This window comes from Oncorhynchus nerka, linkage group LG27 (assembly GCF_034236695.1).
Source record: "Oncorhynchus nerka isolate Pitt River linkage group LG27, Oner_Uvic_2.0, whole genome shotgun sequence".
Lineage (NCBI taxonomy): Eukaryota > Metazoa > Chordata > Actinopteri > Salmoniformes > Salmonidae > Oncorhynchus > Oncorhynchus nerka.
Genome location: NC_088422.1, coordinates 37,204,410 through 37,221,999, shown reverse-complemented (window position 1 = coordinate 37,221,999; position 17,590 = coordinate 37,204,410). Strand labels below are relative to the sequence as shown.

The window sequence follows — 17,590 nt, the reverse complement described above, 5'->3', positions numbered from 1 at the left end:
TATTTCCCTGATTTGGAAACAGAAACTCAACCGGTCTCATTTTCAAGTTCTTAGCCACCCATTTTATTGCAGTATGCTCGTGTCAATGTGTCCCTGTTTATGTATCACTGAAAGTGGACATCCATCCACAAACAGGCCTGTAAAAGGTCTGGGACAACGGAACATCATGACATTTAAAAAATAAGTTATTCCTTGAAAACAACTCCCCTCTGGCTTTGATCGAATCAATAGTGTACCACAAATACACAAACCGAAGTACACTGTCAATCTTTCTTTTTTTTTTTTTTTGTCACAAGTCAAAAGTAGATTAAACACATGATCTCAGGCAAAGGGAAAGTATACCACACAATCAAACCCTACTAAAAAGGTGCACACACAGAAAAGAGGATATGTCTGCTTATGGGGAGGAAGTGGAACAAAAGGTTGACTTCAGCCTTGTCTGTTTCAAACACCCTGTTCTGCATACAGTACACCACTTTTGATCAGAGCCCTATGTGAATTAGTAAACTCCTGGTGAATAGAGTGTTATTTGAGACTTGCTCACTGGCTGCCTGCTCCAGTGCCATGGCATGACAGATGTCCCTTACGTAGTGGTATTGCTAAGGAGATAATACAGAGAGATGGTGAACCTAAAACTAACCAAAAAACAACTTGGTTCTCGACAGTCTGTCCATTTTAATATAGTACTGGGGGTCTCAGAGGGTGCTAAGGGCTGTAGGGTTAAGGCCAAAAGACACACTCTCTCTGTGCGTGTGTATGTGTGTGTGTTTTGTCAGATTCGGGATCTTTCCCTTCCTTCACCCATCCCCCTCTTCTCCTCTCCCCTCCATCCTTATGCCTCCAGCTCAAAGCCCATGCCAACCTTGTGGCCGCCTGCGTTGAAGTTCTTCCCATCGATCAGAGCTGAGAGAGTCAGCTTCACTCCTACAGAGAGAGACACCAGTCTTAACACACAAAGTACAGGTCTTTTCATATATAGAGCATAGACATCACCTCTTCCTTTCTTCTAACCAACTCCTGTGGTACTAATAGGCAAGGTGTGTAGATATAGACAAATGCAGCTAGTCATCTGGTGTAAAGGTCGGTTTTGAGTTACCTGGCCGGAGGACCTGTGTGTATCCGACTCCAATCAGACTGGCGTTGTTGACTTTGGCCTGCAGGGGGAGACAGACAGACACAAAGCGGTGAGACAAGCATGTATTTGGATGGTTGTGTGGTTCTTGTTCTGGCACTATGGACTGGTATGTGGTTCTGTATGTGTGGTTGTGGTACCCACAGACAGGGAAGCGTCCTTGTCCAGCTGGTATTTGGCTCCAATGCCGAAGCGTGTGTTGTTGCTGCCGGCCGTCCAGGCCAGGTTGATGGCTGTTTCCAAGTGACAGTTCACCTTCTGGTAGATGGAGCCACCGAACTCTGTACCGTCGTTACTGAGAGGACAAAACACCATGGGCTTCATCAGTAGGGTACTACATAGCTCTTAAATCAACTTCCTGTGGATCATGACAACAAAAATTGTGCATGGAGAAAACAACTCTGCGCAAACACAAAACAATCTCTGCTGGACAGTAGTCAGGGTTAGGTATAGTGGTACTCACACATTGGTGTGGAGCTGGAAGTCCCCAGCCTTGTATCCCAGGGCAAAGTTGTTCTGGGACAGTTTGGACTTGGCTGTGTCGAAGGCCATCTGGTACCCAGCCAGCCAGCCCTCATAGCCCAGCACGGCAGCAGCGTGGACCGTGGGGCCGGCCATGTCAAAGTCCAGGTCACAGCCCAGGTTGATGAAGTCCCGCTTGTAACCAGTCTTCAGCTTGGCACTCTTCTTACTGCAGACAGAGGGGAAGGGGACAGGAGGAACGTAGAGAGGGTGTCGGGATTGCTGTGACATTATGTTCCCCAATTTGACAACGGATGAAAAAAAACTGCCCAAGTGACCGTTTTACTCCCTTTACTGGTGCTGTTTATTTCAAAATCCTTCATGTTCGTGTGCAACACTAAGGCATATGGAGGGAGGTAATGATTGACCAGCGAGTGATTAACTTACCCAGTGTTGGGCACGAACGATGTGTCCAGAGCCAGCTTCAAGCCCTTAGCCAACTACAGAAACACAGGACAGAGAAGGAGATGCAGTACATACACAGGAGGTTGGTGACAACGTAATTGGGGAGGACGGGCTCGTGGTTCCTCGCTGGGGCGGAATAGGTGGAATGGTATCAAATACATCAAACACATGTTTTTTTAGGTGTTTGATGTCATTCCATTTAACGCCGTTCCGGCTATTATTATGAGCCGTCCTCCCGTCAGCATCCTCCAGTGATTACATATTGGTGAACAGCAGACACAGAACAATGAGAACAATAGGGCTAATAATATTACTGACTAAACTTTGGGTTTAATGTCCAGAGTCTATTGGATGCATTTACATACTGGTGTTCAATGAGTTAACATCAAGTGCTGTCAGGAGCTGGTTTGGTGCGGTGTAACCTGATTTTGGGCTAAACTGGTTTCAAACTCACCTGGTCCTCTATGGAGACCTCGGTGGTCAGGGTGTTGTCTGTGTTCCATTTCTGGTTGAAGCTCAGGCCCAGCTCCTTCACCTTATATTTGGTCTCCAGGTTACCTGCTGCCTTCCCTGTGTCTGTGTTACTGGAGCCCGAGGTCGCAAACTCCTGAGAGATGGAAGGAGAGTGGCGGGTGAGGAAGAGGGAAATGAGGGATGGTTAACAGCAGAAAAGTAAGAGCACAGCAGAAGAAACTGGAGCATAGGAGAGAAAAGGTAGAAGAGAATGGGGAACTGTTACAGGAGGCTGCTAAAGAGAGCTTAGCACACTCCTCACTGATGAGAGAAAGAGACTGGGGATAGAGGTGAAGATAAATAGACAGGGAAAGAGATAAGTACCCCTACCACATCTCTGCCAAGCAATTCCTCTCAGGTTTGCATGACTGACATGTCAGCAGCTACCGTTTTGAGTAGTGGTAGATGCTCAAGCCAGTCATCTGGTCACTGGCAGACCAGTAACCTGTAGACCAGTAACCGGGCCAGTTAGACCAGTCTAAATGTCTGTCATTATGGCCTGTCATTATGGGCTTAGCAGTGCAAGGGGAATGGTATCAATCAATCAGCTGGGACACTGCTGCAAGAACGGCTGCAGGGAGGAAAAGCCTTCTCCACACACACACTCACACCCTCACACCCTTACCATCTGACAATGAAGTCCAGAGAGGAAGCAGAAAAAAGGCAGAGAAAGAGAGAGGCAGATATCGTTAGGTCAGAACCATACAGATATTCACATTCAATCACTTCTCCACTCTTTCAGAAAAGAAGATTCTAATGCACATAATGTATGTACCAGAGATACCAAAGCTGCACCAGCTTGTATGAACTGTGAATCATAGATATACAACATCTAATTTACAGGACACGCTTGACTTTTGGGGGAAATGATCGTCCAAGTAAAGTGTATTTCATGAAATCTGCTTTGTGATTCAATTCAATCGCAGGGAGAGGAAGATGAGCTATCCAAAAGGTTGATATAGATACGGGCAATTCCATGGAAAGGTCAACATGAGCATGCCCAAATGAAACCACATTCATAATTATGCTTAAGGTTTTGTTGGAATTTAGGTTTTATTTGAAAAGTTTAAGAAGGAAATTGCATGAATTTTGACCATTTAGAGCAAGTCTCAAAAAAGGCTTTTCAGTCAATCATATTTCATGGCTTTTAGAAAGGGCTCACATAGCTTGTTTTTCCTCTCACAGCTGCCCCCCCCCCCCAGATGAGATTCAGATGAGATGTTAATGAAACAATACAGACTAAATTGAAGTGTCTTGAGTTGTGTTTGTGTCTTCTACAGTCTTGTAATGACAGGGGTGTGAATGGCACAGACAATGTAACTAACGTCCATAACGTTTTAAGGAAAAGTTTTTGTAAAACATGCACCTTACATCGGATCATCTTGAAACTGTCTCTGTAAAGATAACTTTCACGGTTGCATATGGTCTATAATTGGTTTCTCTCTTTTCATTGTCTATGTCCTTTTTCATTGTTATGATAACCATAACTTCCATTACGGTGGTGGATGGGATGGATCTTCAGAAGATTGTGCCTTCACCACATTTTGTGTGGTTGTTCTGGGATGTACTGAAGCAATTGTTGATATCTTGAAAATGACGTGTTCTAGCTAAGATTCTCTCGGAAAATATATGCTGAAATGCATTTCTCATACATGGCAGTACTGTTTTAATTTATTTTTATTTTTAGATAGAACGATAATAAAATAGTGATTTTCAACAATCTTTGAATATTCCTGGAGTGTTCTTTTCTTCTTCAAATGAAAGCTCCCCAAAACATACAGACTTTATCCAGTGTCCAGAAAGGTGGATTGGCAGTATAGGCAAATTTTTATTGTCTAATTTGCATATTTCAGAAAATGTGTAATATAAAAAATATATATATATTTATGTCTACATTTAACTGGTAAAGGTTAATTTTGATATATATAAAGTGGAGGGGAAAAATCAGGACCTGCCTATTCAGGCTACCTGTAATTGTGCAATCCTAAAGTACTATGCCTTCTGCTGACCTTGGGAAAACCATCCAAATGACAACATGTGTAATGATAGATTTTGATAATGAAATCTTTACGATTTGAATGTTTATTTCAGACTAACATGCATAATGGAGGGTGTAACATCCATAAAATTAGTTTTCCCTCTCTAAAGTAAGAATGGAAATGACAATATTTTCAAAATTATAATTTTTGTGTTCAACCAAACCTTTCCTTCAAAATGGCTATCCATGTTTGGACCTAATACTTGCAAACTCACAGACGTTTGCTAATATGTTCACTCTCCCCAAAAAGCTTGTCCATTTCATGTAACAACTCTTCTTATTTGCTTTGTTTCTCCAACATGCCAATATTTAGAAGTCTGCTGGGGGGCTATACACTCCCCCCCTAAGGGGTACTATAAACATACACATCAACATTTACATTTTGTTTGTCCATTCTGTGAGACATTAAAGTTGTGATTTTGCCCGCAAATGTAATGTCCATAACTCTGGAATCGACCATATCCAAAATGTGTACAGGGCGAAACGATGAAGACAATGACAAAAAACAACATAATCATACACACAGTATTGTTGCCCCTGACACCTTTTAAGAGAATATAACACAAAGTATTTAGGGAGCAGCAATGCTATGGGCGGTATCCATTTTGTTCTAATGTATAGGTAGATTGTAGTCCGACAGTGATCTGCCAAGCTGACTGGGTTAGACAGCTTGTCAGACTCTCTGGCAGACACACACACACACACACACACACACACACACACACAGACACACAGACACACACACACTGCCAGCAGACAGTGAGTCAGCCATTTCAACTTTCCTGTTCAGCCCTGAGGTTAGGGTCTAGACATGCAGCTTATACTGTAAGGCTAGACTACACAAACACACAGATTATTGCATGGGTCACTCTGTTCCAGAGTGGCCTAAATGTAAATGTTACACATCTGTGATAAATTAATTGGAAAACTTGTTTTTTTTCATCCCCAGCACCACAATGTAATGTGAATGTGTGTGTTAATGTTTCTCAAATATTACACATCTGATCAATGAGTGTTGCATGGCAATCCCGGGTAAATATATTTTAGCTTAGAGAGGCACACAGGTGGCACATTTGGTTCATAGGGAAGTTGTGGGTTTTTGGTTTCCCATTGGTCCTGGGAATGAAGCAATACGTTTCCTGACCGGCAAAACTTTTTTGAAACATTCTGAGAATAGAAGTGAAAATGTTCTGGGAACATTCATTTTTAGGTTGCAGGGATGTTCTGAGAATGTTTTACTATGGTTCCCTGAAAGTTTTCCTGTGAGGTTTTATAGGTTATTTTAAGATAATTAAATAACGTTCTGAGAACCTATCATCTTCTGTTCTCTATCCATGGAATTAGTCCATTACACCACCATGATGGAGCTAGCATGCCATGTTTTTTTTTACTCAAACAAAGCTGTTCATTTCAGTCTATTCAAACAGACCCCATTTCAAAGGAAACAAGCACTCATTAAGATCAGGTGTGGCCAATTAGTGGATGCAGTCAACACACCTGAACACACTTAAGGTAGAAGATAGACATTTTTGTTGACACTGAGAACAGAATGTATATGTTTTTAAATAACATTCTTAGAACATTCTTTGAACGTTAATGTTTTCTTGTGGTTTTTATGTAAAGTTTTCTTAATGTTCTGAGAACATGACTTTAAAATAGAACCATGAGGAAACCTGCAGAAAATGTTATGCTGAAGTACTGAAATTCCCACCTAAGGTTGTCAGAACGTCATGTGCTAGCTGGGTATCCTGCACCATTCCCAGAAAGTTGTGGGAAGTTTGTATGCAAAACAAACAGGACAACCACGCTCTCACCAAACTCCAAGAAACATATGGTATAATGTATAAAACAGAGGAGGAATTCAATAAATGTGAAAGAGAGAGATCGAGAGAGAGGTTGTACTTACAACTCCGCTCTGGGCCTTGGTCTTTAGGTCCAGTTTCACAATTCCAAAGCCTGGAGGGGAAAAGAGAAAGAGTAGAAGGAAAAGAGGGGGAAAAGAAAAATCATGTCTCTATTCATAAAAAATAGAGGAGCAGACCCCATTTTGATTTGGGATACTTCTCTGTAGCCCTTCGTTATTGGATGCATAATTTACATGACGGTTTTCATTGAGGGTCATCCAAGCTTTACAGTTGTGAAACAAGAACATTTGCAGAAAAGTAGATCTAATGGTATGAAACAACGATGACAAGAGGCAATGTTTGACTCAATATAAATGAGCATGAAACAAGTCTAAAAACACACACACACTGAGTCCCAGCCCCCATCCGCTGACCCATGGGGTCGTAAATAATGTAAGAGGTCACAGAGTCCTTGATGACCAGCTGAGGTTTATGGTCTCAGAGGGAGAGAGCAAGAGAGAGAGAACGAAAGAGAGGTGAGAGACATAGGTTGGAGTGATCCTAAGAGCTTACAAACACATGAAATATGTCATTGTGTCCTCCCTTTCTCCTTGCGTGTGGTGGTGGTGGGTGGGGGTCTGGGGGATTTACTGACTTACCATAGCCCTTGCTGAAGATGTCTTTGGCGGATTTTCCCAGGTCTGAGTATGCAGGAGGAACAGCCATGGTGACTGTGGAGAGAGAGAGACAGGTTTGGGTGTATCTCTGATAGTACAAGAATACTTCTCTGAGTCACAGGAGGCAAAATTCTGTACAAATGGAGCATGACCTCCAGCACACAAGCAAAACATCACATTACTTCTATGCAAAATAGGTCCAACACAGTACCTGCCTATGACTTCACACAGAACACTGCTGTGTTATAGTGAAGTGGCTTTGAACTGAAGCAAACACACACAGCATCTAGGCATACACACAGTGTCCACACAGCGTCCATCTATGCGTTCACAGTCACACACACACACACACACCTCACGCTGCTCTAGAAAGGTTTTCAACATAAGCAAACACACACCACACAGCGTCTACTAACTAGAGGATCTACAGGCCCACTAATGACTTACCCTTGGTAAGTCCCTCGTACATTCCTTGACTGTGTCCTAAATAATATCCACACTAGCATACTAGGCTATTCAGTATGAATGGTCAATACATTGCTTCATACTAAAGTAGTATCCAAAATGTTATTGAAGCCTTTATTAAGGTGTGTTTTGTAAAGCCAACGTACTGTGAAGTACTGACGGCCTTGCCAGCTACACTGGCCCTGCCTGGTCTGGTCTACTGAGCCTGTGATATATTGCTTGTCGCTTTCCCCTACATCCCCACTTTAGCCCAGCCAATTAGTTTAACTCCATTTTCTCCTGGCATCAGTCCATTAGCGAACCGCTAGCTAGCATGGTTTAACTTAATGGTATTGACTTGTGTTTTGACCACTGGTATACCAGGTAATCATCTCTCTAAACAGGAAACCACATGGCACCATATTAGGGACAGCCTGAATGGGGCCATGGTATGATTAGTTAGTTGATTTTTGGGTGAACTGTGCCTTTAAAATCTTGCCACTTCTTTTGCCTAAGTCAGCATTGTTAGTAGCTTGCTGCCTGGGAATGAAACGGTTAGCGTGAAGTGAAAGAAGATGTATGACATATAGCAATCACAGTATACGCCACAGCATTCGCTCTACTATGTGCTGTTGAGCGACAGTAAGCCTAAGCCAGGGTTTGGCTGGTCAGCAACTATCCCCACTGCACACAACTGCACTATGCTAGCTTTTATGATGTCACCAGGGTCCCCTGAGTCTCTGCTAGGATAGATTACCGGTGTGTGCATGCGTGCATGAAGGTGACTTTGCCATGGCAGTGTGTAAGAGACACGCTCTTACTGGTGTCCAGGGGCTATGTCCCAACACTCCTACATACCTTCCTACCTTTCAGATTAGTGGCTTGTCATATGGAACATATCATGTGACCGATCAAGTCCTTTCAAATCAGAAGTCATGAAGGAATGGAGACAAGGACAAGGCGGTCTAAGAATGTTAGGACAAAGCCTACTCTCTGGAATGACAGATACCGGTAGATTGATCAATCGATTCAGATAGCCGAGGGGACCCTGATAACATCTTTGTCTCCGCACCTCCCTCTCTCCCCCACCTCCTTCCCTCCCTCACCTCCTTCCCTCCCTCACCTCCCTCACTCACCCTTGTGGCAACATGGCACACAGGGAGCTCCTTTGTTCTGACTGGCCTGTGCTGCTGGACTCTCCCCCTCCTTCCTCACCAGGCTCGCCTTCTCTCCGCCTTTGTCTGACATGACTCTTCAGATGTGGGGAAGGAAGGACAGAAGACTTTGGCATGCAATCTCTGTTTTCACAACAATGCTGGTGGTGTCTGTACTCTGTACTTGGTCTGTTTCAGCTTAACTGGACTGGATATCTTTGTGAATTTGTATTGAGTTTTAGGTGCTGCCTTTTGTTGGAAGTGGTTTTGGAAAGGATAGCCGAAGCAGTCTCTTTAAGTTCTCTTAGTTGCATGCCCTATACTGGCATGGTTATCATCACAGTCCATGTAGCACTGTGACTCTAAAGCCAGGTACAAACAATCAAACAAACAATCAAACTGTCCCTTTCCTCTGAGCTCTTCACATTTGGCAGAACACATGATCAATTCCCCATGAACGCGTCTCCAGGGAAGGGCCTGCAACTATTACTCTAATATTGAACCAAGGGGTGTGTGCTCAAAACGGATAAAGCAGTGTTCTATGGGGCCTCCCGAGTGGCGCAGCAGTCTAAGGCACTGCATCGCAGTGCTTGAGGTGTCACTACAGACCCGGGTTCGGCCCCAGGCTGTGCACCAGCGTCGTCCGGGTTAGGGGAAGGATTGGCCGGTCGGAATGTCCTTGTCCCATCGTGCTCTAGCGACTCCTTGTGGAGGGCCGGGCGCCTGCTCGCTGATTCCGGTCTCCAGTTGTATGTTGTTTTCTCCAACACATTGGTGCGACTGGCTTCCAGACACTCTTACTGACAGTTGTGGCTGCTCCGTGTGATGTATTATTGTCTCTACCTTCTTGCCCTTTGTGCTGTTGTCTGTGCCCAATAATGTTTGTACCATGTGTTGTGCTGCTACCATGTTGTTGTCATGTTGTGTTGCTACCATGCTGTGTTGTTATGCGTTGCTACAATGTTGTTGCCTTAGGTCTCTCTTTACGTAGTGTCTCTCTTGTCGTGATGTGTTTTTTTTGTCCTATATTTTTATTTTATATTTTTAATCCCAGCCCGCGTCCCCGCAGGAGGCCTTTTGCCTTTTGGTAGGCCGTCATTGTAAATAAGAATGCTCTTAATTGACTTACCTAGTTAAATAATGGTTAAATAAATACAATTCCCGGGTTAAGCGAGCAGTGTGTCATGAAGCAGTGCGGCTTGGCAGGGTGGTGTTTCGGAGGACTCGTGGCTCTCGACCTTCGTCTCTCCCAAGTCCGTAACGGGAGTTGCAGCGATGGGACAAGACTGTAACTACCAATTGGATATCAAGAAAATTGTGGAGAAAAATGGGTAAAAAGCTATTAAAAATAAAAACAATAACACTGTTCTATGGCCCGTATGACTGACATGTTGGCTGACATGTTTATCACCCAAAGCCATAGGCTCTATAGATGACAAGAACACGCCCATCTATGAGAACATAGTGATCTGGTAACACACACACACAATACTGTGGTACCGAGAGCATCTGGTGATTTGGGGACACAGCGGTGAGGTGGATGATTTGCTTTTGTGGTGATTACCCTGGTGTCACTGGGAATTTAGCAAACAGGCAGAAACACACACACACGGACACACCTTTTGTCCTCTATCTGTCTCAGTGCTGTTGTCTATGCTCAAAGGCTTTATGATAGTCAGCTGACTGATGCAAGGGGGGCATTCTGCAGACTCAGCATGGTGTGGAATCTGTCTTTGTCAATCAATCACCCCCCCACCCTCCACCCACCCCCACCCCACCGACACACACCCACCCCCCTTTCTTCCCTCCTTACTCAGTTCCTGTTACAGGAATTTAATTCCTATATGTTCGTTAACCAATTAAATTATATCAAAGCAAAACACTGTCCGTTTCTAAGAATTTGTAAGGTTCTTATTTGCATAAAACAGACAAAGATCCGTCTCAAAATGAATCAGTAGCATTTATTTCTGAGAGTTCTGCTCAAAATACCATGTACATTAGTTTATTTACCAGTCTAACCTACGCACATACTTACACACTAACATTTGGATTCTCTCTTTTTCTACTGAATTCTCATCATAGTTTATTACCACTCAGCTGACAGTTCCAGTCCCCCCCAGATACGGGAAACCTGGAGGGGCTCTCCCTGTCCTATCTTATCTCTCCAGAGTTAAAGCTGGGTCGGTTTAAACATAGGTTAAGGATCCTCTTTGTTTTCGTTAGGCACACACATGCATTCCTCTCTTCCCCCTCCAACCTAGTTGGAGCTGTGTTTATTATTTTGAATTACTCCTTGTTCATGCTACATAACCTCTAATCCCTAATGGTTAAGTTTCTGGGTAGAATTATTTAATAATTTATCTTAAACCTTGATAAAATATCTTAACAGTTCCTTCTTCCCAGCTTCCTCACACTCTCCTCCCCCTTCTCCCTCTCCCCCTACCCTCTGTTCTATAAATAACCCAGGTGAACTCAACACCATACCTCATATGGCCACGCCATTTTGAAATGGGTGCTTTACTCTACCGCTGGCAAACCTAACCTCAGACACCTCGTCACTCCCACCCAACCCCCACCCCCATAAATCCTCTCTCGACCCCTACTTTCCTCTCCCTTGATCCCCCCACACCCCCATTCCTCACTCCCCACGTACAGCCCCCTCTCTGACAACTTCACTAGCTCTAGGGGTCACGACGACATTCATAAATCAGCTACGCACAGGACAGGAAATCAACTGAAAACAGATAGGCATAACACATCCAGTGGGATCCTGGGAAATGTAGTTACCAACCAGACATCATTCACCATAGTAGTCCTTAGTCTTTATGCCATTCAAACAAAATAAGCATCATTGTTGGGGAGATCAGTTAGCTGCAAAAATTATCATGTCAGCCCAAAGACACTGGTTTGGTGATAGAGACTGACTAGCGACAGGCGAGGCTTTACTTAAGGTCTGCTTATAAACGGCGTACAAACCATTATTATATGCTTGTTACTCAGTAGTAAACCTTTTTTAAACCATTATACCTTGGTCTATTTTTAATCCAATGTTTAACAAACAATGTAGGCTGATAATGTTCAGCAATTAATAAAACAGATCCTCACATGCAGTGTAACTCAGACGGGCCTATGTGGCATGTTGGTAGTGGAATGTGTGAGATAAGGTCGGGGGAAATGAAGTTACACCTTGTGAATATATACCCTGAATGTACAGTAGTGCATGGGTTAGCTATGGGTTAGCTATGCACCCATGTCCTTGCCGTTCTGCCGCCATAGACGAGACCAATGTTCGTGGATGCGGAAATCATGGCCGGTCCGGAATTGCACCCCCAAAAAAAAGAGGTCCAAAAGGTGTCGGCGTTGGTCCGTGCTTACTGAGGTGTAGCCTACAGCGTTGCCTGAAATGTCATTTTATGTGGTAATCCTACCGTTTGTAACAAAAAAACGACATCCAGACAGGACCAAAAAAAGACGTCGGCTCGTGCTTACTGTGGTGTAGCCTACCATGTTGGCTCGCAATGGAACGTTATGAATGCCCATCCATGTGGTAGGACCACCGTTTATTAAACAGACCATTGCATTGGCTTTATTAGTCCTGTGACTCATCGATTTGGCTTTTAAAGCTCGGAATATCAGCTACCCAACTTTATCAGGAGTTATCGCGAGCCTATTTGCAATGTGTTCAAATGCAGAAATATTTTTTTGTTGTTGCTACGATCATCTTGTCAAAGATTGACGGACACAAACCTGAAACCACTGATCATGACAATGGGGTGAAACTCACTGTTGTGATTGTCCATTCTATATTGTCCATTCTACATTGTCCATTCTACATTGTCCATTCTACGTTGTCCATTTTACTTTGACCTGTCCTGTTTTTTGGATATGTTGTTTCTTAACATGACAACAAATGTTCTATTTGATTGAGCGGCAGTTAGGTTAGGCTATTTGATTGGAGAAACCTGCATTTGGTAAAAAGTGTCTGTCTAATTACACTGTCATAACTTATGTCCAGCCTGTAGGCTACAGAAAAGGCCACATGCTATTTCTACCATATCCTATATCTGATACATGATTTCTGTTTGATTTTTGTTGTAATTGAGGGAACGTTGGTGGAGCGCTGCAGAGATGCATCTCTCCAACAGCACCCTGGAGAGGTGTGCTGGGAATGGACAAGCTAAATATTTTGCACCCCTGCCTTTGACAAAGTGGGCACTGCTTATCAAAGGGCGGCATCAGCGCTCACCTAAAATGCCCATATGCCACTGATTGAGAGAAATTGTCATTGTTTTGGGCAGAATTATTGTTGTTGGAGGTGCGCCTTGGCCAGTTTAGCTCAGAAAATGCTGCCCGTGTCAATCTGCAGCCATAGGCGGCTGCCTAATCCTGCCCAATGAGTGTGGCATCACATCTTGACCTACTCAACAGTGCATTCCTTCCAACCAACGCCAGGCACTTCAGGACAGCCATGTTCCTATAGGGGTTGATATTCAGCCCGTGTACATGGACCTATATATACAGAAAAAACGACTTAAGTAGTACTTTAAAGTATCTTTTACTTAAGTACTTTACACCACTGCCTATATTGTGATTAATAGCATTCATTAATAGCATTCTTTTAACAAGTCTAAACTTGAACCTACTAGAACTATCTACAGGCCTTCTCTCATCAGGCATTTGACTAGGTCTAGGCCTACTGCTTCAGACACTACTACCACAAAAATAAGCAAGGTTTGTGGCATTCTTTGTTGTCCATAGGCGGCGGCGCAATAGGATTCCAGGACTTCGGAGAGCAGCAAAGGTTCAAGAAGAGCAAAACACCTATTGTGTGATCACACAATGTTTTCACTTTCACTTGAAATCCCCAATCTTTTTCACTTTCATTCCTGTTGGTGGGCCGACTGTCTACTACGCTCATGATTGAACACAGTAGAAGGTCAGGTGGCTCCAACAATCGAGAGTGAATTATATATTTGCTGCATGTTACACCAGAACCCGGCGTGCGTAAAGTCCACCGTGCCAACCCGAAGACAAACCTAACCCTCCTTGTTTCTGCAGCACAAACCATGCTGTTAATGGGCCTTCAACTTTATAAAACATTTTACAAAAACACGGACACTATCATACAGGGTGTAATTTATGGGATGACATATATTGCCCTTTGCAATAGACAAATGGCTAGCCTAGGTCTCCAATGTTCATACTTCAATGCATTGCTCTGTTAACAAAAATCTATAGCGCTATAACTATAGACAGTCTCTAAAAAAAATACAGAATCTACAATAAAATTGACAATAACTCAACCATTTTAATATCCTGCTGAAATTCAGAGACTACATGTAATTGGCACTAAAAGTGAAATACTGTGCGTAATGCGCACTAGTTAGCAATCAAATCTGTTTATTTTACATTGTATAGCCCACAATAAATTGTATATCTTATAATCAACCTGCATAGTCTAGTGTTATAGGAATCTAATTTTTCCGAATAATTCTTAAATATACCTCAAGTGTTGCGATATCTACCGTTTATAGACAGACAGGCCTGTATGTCCTGCAGCCCTACTATGCTGAGGCCTACCAACCACACTATTCTCGCTTCCACACTTTACGCGTCTAAGCCATTTAAACATCAATCAAATGAGTCAAATATATTTTCAGTATCAATCCAATAGACAGGCTTTTCCGTCAGAGCCTTTCACAATAAAATATCCCTGAAGGTGCCATGAATTTCCTACCTTATATATGGGGCGATGAGAGAAGTTTCAGAACGTTCTGTCTCGCGCAATTAGGGCACAGTGAAGGAGAAAGCACAGAGTTGCGGACTGAGCATGCGCAAACATTCTGACACAAAGGGCGGGGTCATTGTGTAATTGTCATTGAACAAAGAGAGAGGTAGCCAATAACTGTTTTCGAAAGCTTGTTTATGTCTATGGTTTGCAGTAGCCTTCAGGCTCAGGGCTGGGGAGTAACAGATTACAAAACAAATAAATAAACTGTAACTGTAATCCATTACTTTACCAGCAAATATATCGTAATCAGATTACAGATACTTTTGGGGAAAAAATATATGATTACTTCTAGGATTACTTTTAAAGCTGCAATATGTAACTTTTTGGGTGACCAGACCAAATTGAGTTATAGATCGTTCATTCTCATTGAAAGCAAGTCGAAGAAACCGTAGATCTATTCTATGTGCACTATTTTTATGCTTCCTGTTCTTAAATGTCATTCTTTCAGTTCATAGAGAGGCATTTTGGATTGTGTTGTGGATGGGGCAGCATTGTTTTTAGCGGCCCCACAAGGTATACGTTTGATGGCAGTACTGTTGTTTTTGATCCGGAATGACTATGTAAATTAACACCCTTGCACAGAAGAACTTTTGCGGCTCCGCCATCTTTTTATTTTGATGGAGGTTGGGTTTTCCAGTTTAACCTTCTCGCCTAACAATTGTTTACAGACAGATTGTTTCACTTATAATTCACTGTATCGCAATTCCAGAAGTTTACATACACTAAATTGACTGTGCCTTTAAGCAGCTTGGAAAATTCCAGAAAATTATGTCATGGCTTTAGAAGCTTCTGATAGGAAAATTGACATAATTTGAGTCAATTGGAGGTGTACCTGTGGATGCATTTCAAGGCCTACCTTCAAATTCATCATGGGAATATCAAAAGAAATCAGCAAAGACCTCAGAAAAAAAGTGTCGACCTCCAAAAGACTGCTTGATCCTTGGGAGCAATTTCAAAACGCCTGAAGGTACCACGTTCATCTGTACAAACAACAGTATGCAAGTATAAACACCATGGGACCACACAGCCATCATACCGCTCAGGAAGGAGATGCGTTCTGTCTCCTAGAGATGAACGTACTTTGGTGCGAAAAGTGCAAATCAATCCCATAACAACAGCAAAGGACCGTGTGAAGATGCTGGAGGAAACAGGTACAAAAGTATCTATATCCACAGTAAAACGAGTCCTATATCGACATAACCTGAAAGGCCCCTCAGCAAGGAAGAAGCCACTCCTCCAAAACCACCATAAAAAAGCAAGAGTACGGTTTTCAACTGCACATGGAGACAAAGATAGTACTTTTGGAGAAATGTTCTCTGGTCTGAAGAAACAAAAATAGAACTGTTTGGCCATAATGACCATTGTTATGTTTGGAGGAAAAAGGGGGAGACTTGCAAGCCGAAGAACGCCATCCCAACCGTGAAGCACGGGGGTGGCAGCATCATGTTGTGGGGGTGCTTTGCTGCAGGAGGGCCTGGTGCACTTCACAAAATAGATGGCATCAAGAGGGAGGGAAATTATGTGGATATATTGAGGCAACATCTCAAGATATCAGTCAAGAAGTTAAAGCTTGGTCGCAAACGGGTCTTCCAAATGGACAATACCCCAAGCATACTTCCAAAGTTGTGGCAAAATGGCTTAAGGACAACAAAGTCAAGGTATTGGAGTGGCCATCACAAAGCCCTGACCTTAATCCCATAGAAGATTTGTGGGCAGAACTGAAAAAACGTGTGCGAGCAAGGGGGCCTACAAACCTGACTCAGTTACAGCAGCTCTGTCAGGAGGAATGGGAGAAAATTGACCAGATTTATTGTGGGAAGCTTTTGGAAGGCTACCCGAAACCCAAGTTAAACAATTTAAAAGCAATGCTACTAAATACTAATTGAATGTATGTAAACTTCTGACCCAGTGGGAATGTGATTAAAGAAATAAAAGCTGAAATAAATCCTTCTCTCTACTATTATTCTGACATTTCACATTCTTAAAATAAAGTGGTGATCCTTACTGACCTAAGACAGTGAATTTTTACCTGGATTAAATGTCAGGAATTGTTTAACTGAGTTTAAATGTATTTGGCTAAGGTGTATGTAAACTTCCAACTTCAACTGTATGGGAGAATGCTGTTCACCGACTACAGCTTAGTGTTCAACACCGTAGTGCTAAATAGCGGACTTAACGTTTAAGAGCTAACAACCACATTTTCTCTAACAGCAGGTCATAGTCGGAGTGTTTTTTTCTAAGTGGCTAGCAAGCTAGCTACTTTTTTACCGACATAACGCTACTTTCTGAAATCTGAACTCAGTGGAAAAACCTCTAGCTAGCTAGCTAACCCAATTTAGAATTTCTGTATTGGTCTCTGTTGCAACAGATGTTCAGTGATGTGTGAGGGTCCCTCCATGATATCTGGGCCCATACCCCCAGAGCACTCCTTTTTCCCCAAATACTACAAACGTCCTGTCTCTGGTATGATAGCTAACATGTACACCTTTTAAAAATCCCAATAATTGTTGGTACAACATGTCACCCAGTGTCTTACTGTTCATTGTCTTCCTTACACTCCCATCCTTCTGTGGGTGAGTCTTATCCCAGCTAAGGTCGTCCAGGTCGTCTGGAGAGGAACGCTGATGGGAGTCCAGCCTTTCTCTCTGGTCCCCTTACCCCGGACCCTGTGTTGTACTCAGGCTGCTACAGCACACGCATCCCTCAGCACCAATGAATTAGCCCTAACGCCACATACATCCTGGAGAGGGGCCAGAGAGGGGTGACAGGGGCCCTGAATAGTTAGACTTTATCTCATTGTAGTACATTATATGCAAGGCTGTTGTTTAATATACAGGAAAATATATTCAAAAGGTTAAATAGACACGGTTAGACTGTGGTACCTCTCTCACGTTCTATATAATCTCGGTTTGTCCCACAGAGCAGCTGGTGTGTGACTACGGAAAAGAGAACGTACATCGGGTGAGGGAGATCCCCCTCACTTCGTCAAGCCACCCAAAACCATACAGGGAACCAGGGTTTACGGGTGAGATAGGCACCTGAAAATAGCCTCTGATTGAACGAATGGATG

General features: G+C 43.1%; 1 protein-coding gene across 2 annotated transcripts; it reads right to left on the bottom strand.

Annotated features, from left to right (window-relative positions):
- Nucleotides 1-288: 288 nt before the first annotated feature.
- LOC115111724 (voltage-dependent anion-selective channel protein 2-like) lies at nt 289-14,552 on the bottom strand. 2 transcript variants are annotated; one of them, XM_029638074.2, is made up of 10 exons: nt 14,467-14,549; nt 8,712-8,827; nt 7,114-7,185; nt 6,517-6,566; nt 2,514-2,666; nt 2,042-2,094; nt 1,596-1,823; nt 1,277-1,427; nt 1,097-1,154; nt 289-924 (listed from the first exon to the last, which is right to left on the bottom strand). In XM_029638074.2, exons 2-10 carry the CDS (start codon nt 8,821-8,823, stop codon nt 833-835), a joined length of 969 nt encoding a protein of 322 aa, XP_029493934.1. In that variant the 5' UTR covers nt 8,824-8,827; nt 14,467-14,549; the 3' UTR covers nt 289-832. The 2 variants fall into 2 exon arrangements, with proteins under 2 accessions (XP_029493934.1, XP_029493936.1); XM_029638076.2 differs by lacking the exon at nt 8,712-8,827 and having other exon boundaries at nt 14,467-14,552.
- Nucleotides 14,553-17,590: the final 3,038 nt, after the last annotated feature.

Excerpts from the sequence above, each read along its gene's own strand:
- LOC115111724 (XM_029638074.2), bottom strand. The coding sequence starts at position 8,823 with ATGTCAGACAAAGGCGGAGAGAAGGCGAGCCTGGTGAGGAAGGAGGGG. Across the intron at positions 7,186-8,711 it reads TGTGCCATGTTGCCACAAGG|TCACCATGGCTGTTCCTCCT; the intron begins GTGAGTGAGGGA and ends CTCTCTCCACAG. Across the intron at positions 2,095-2,513 it reads AGGTCTCCATAGAGGACCAG|TTGGCTAAGGGCTTGAAGCT; the intron begins GTGAGTTTGAAA and ends GTGTTTCTGTAG.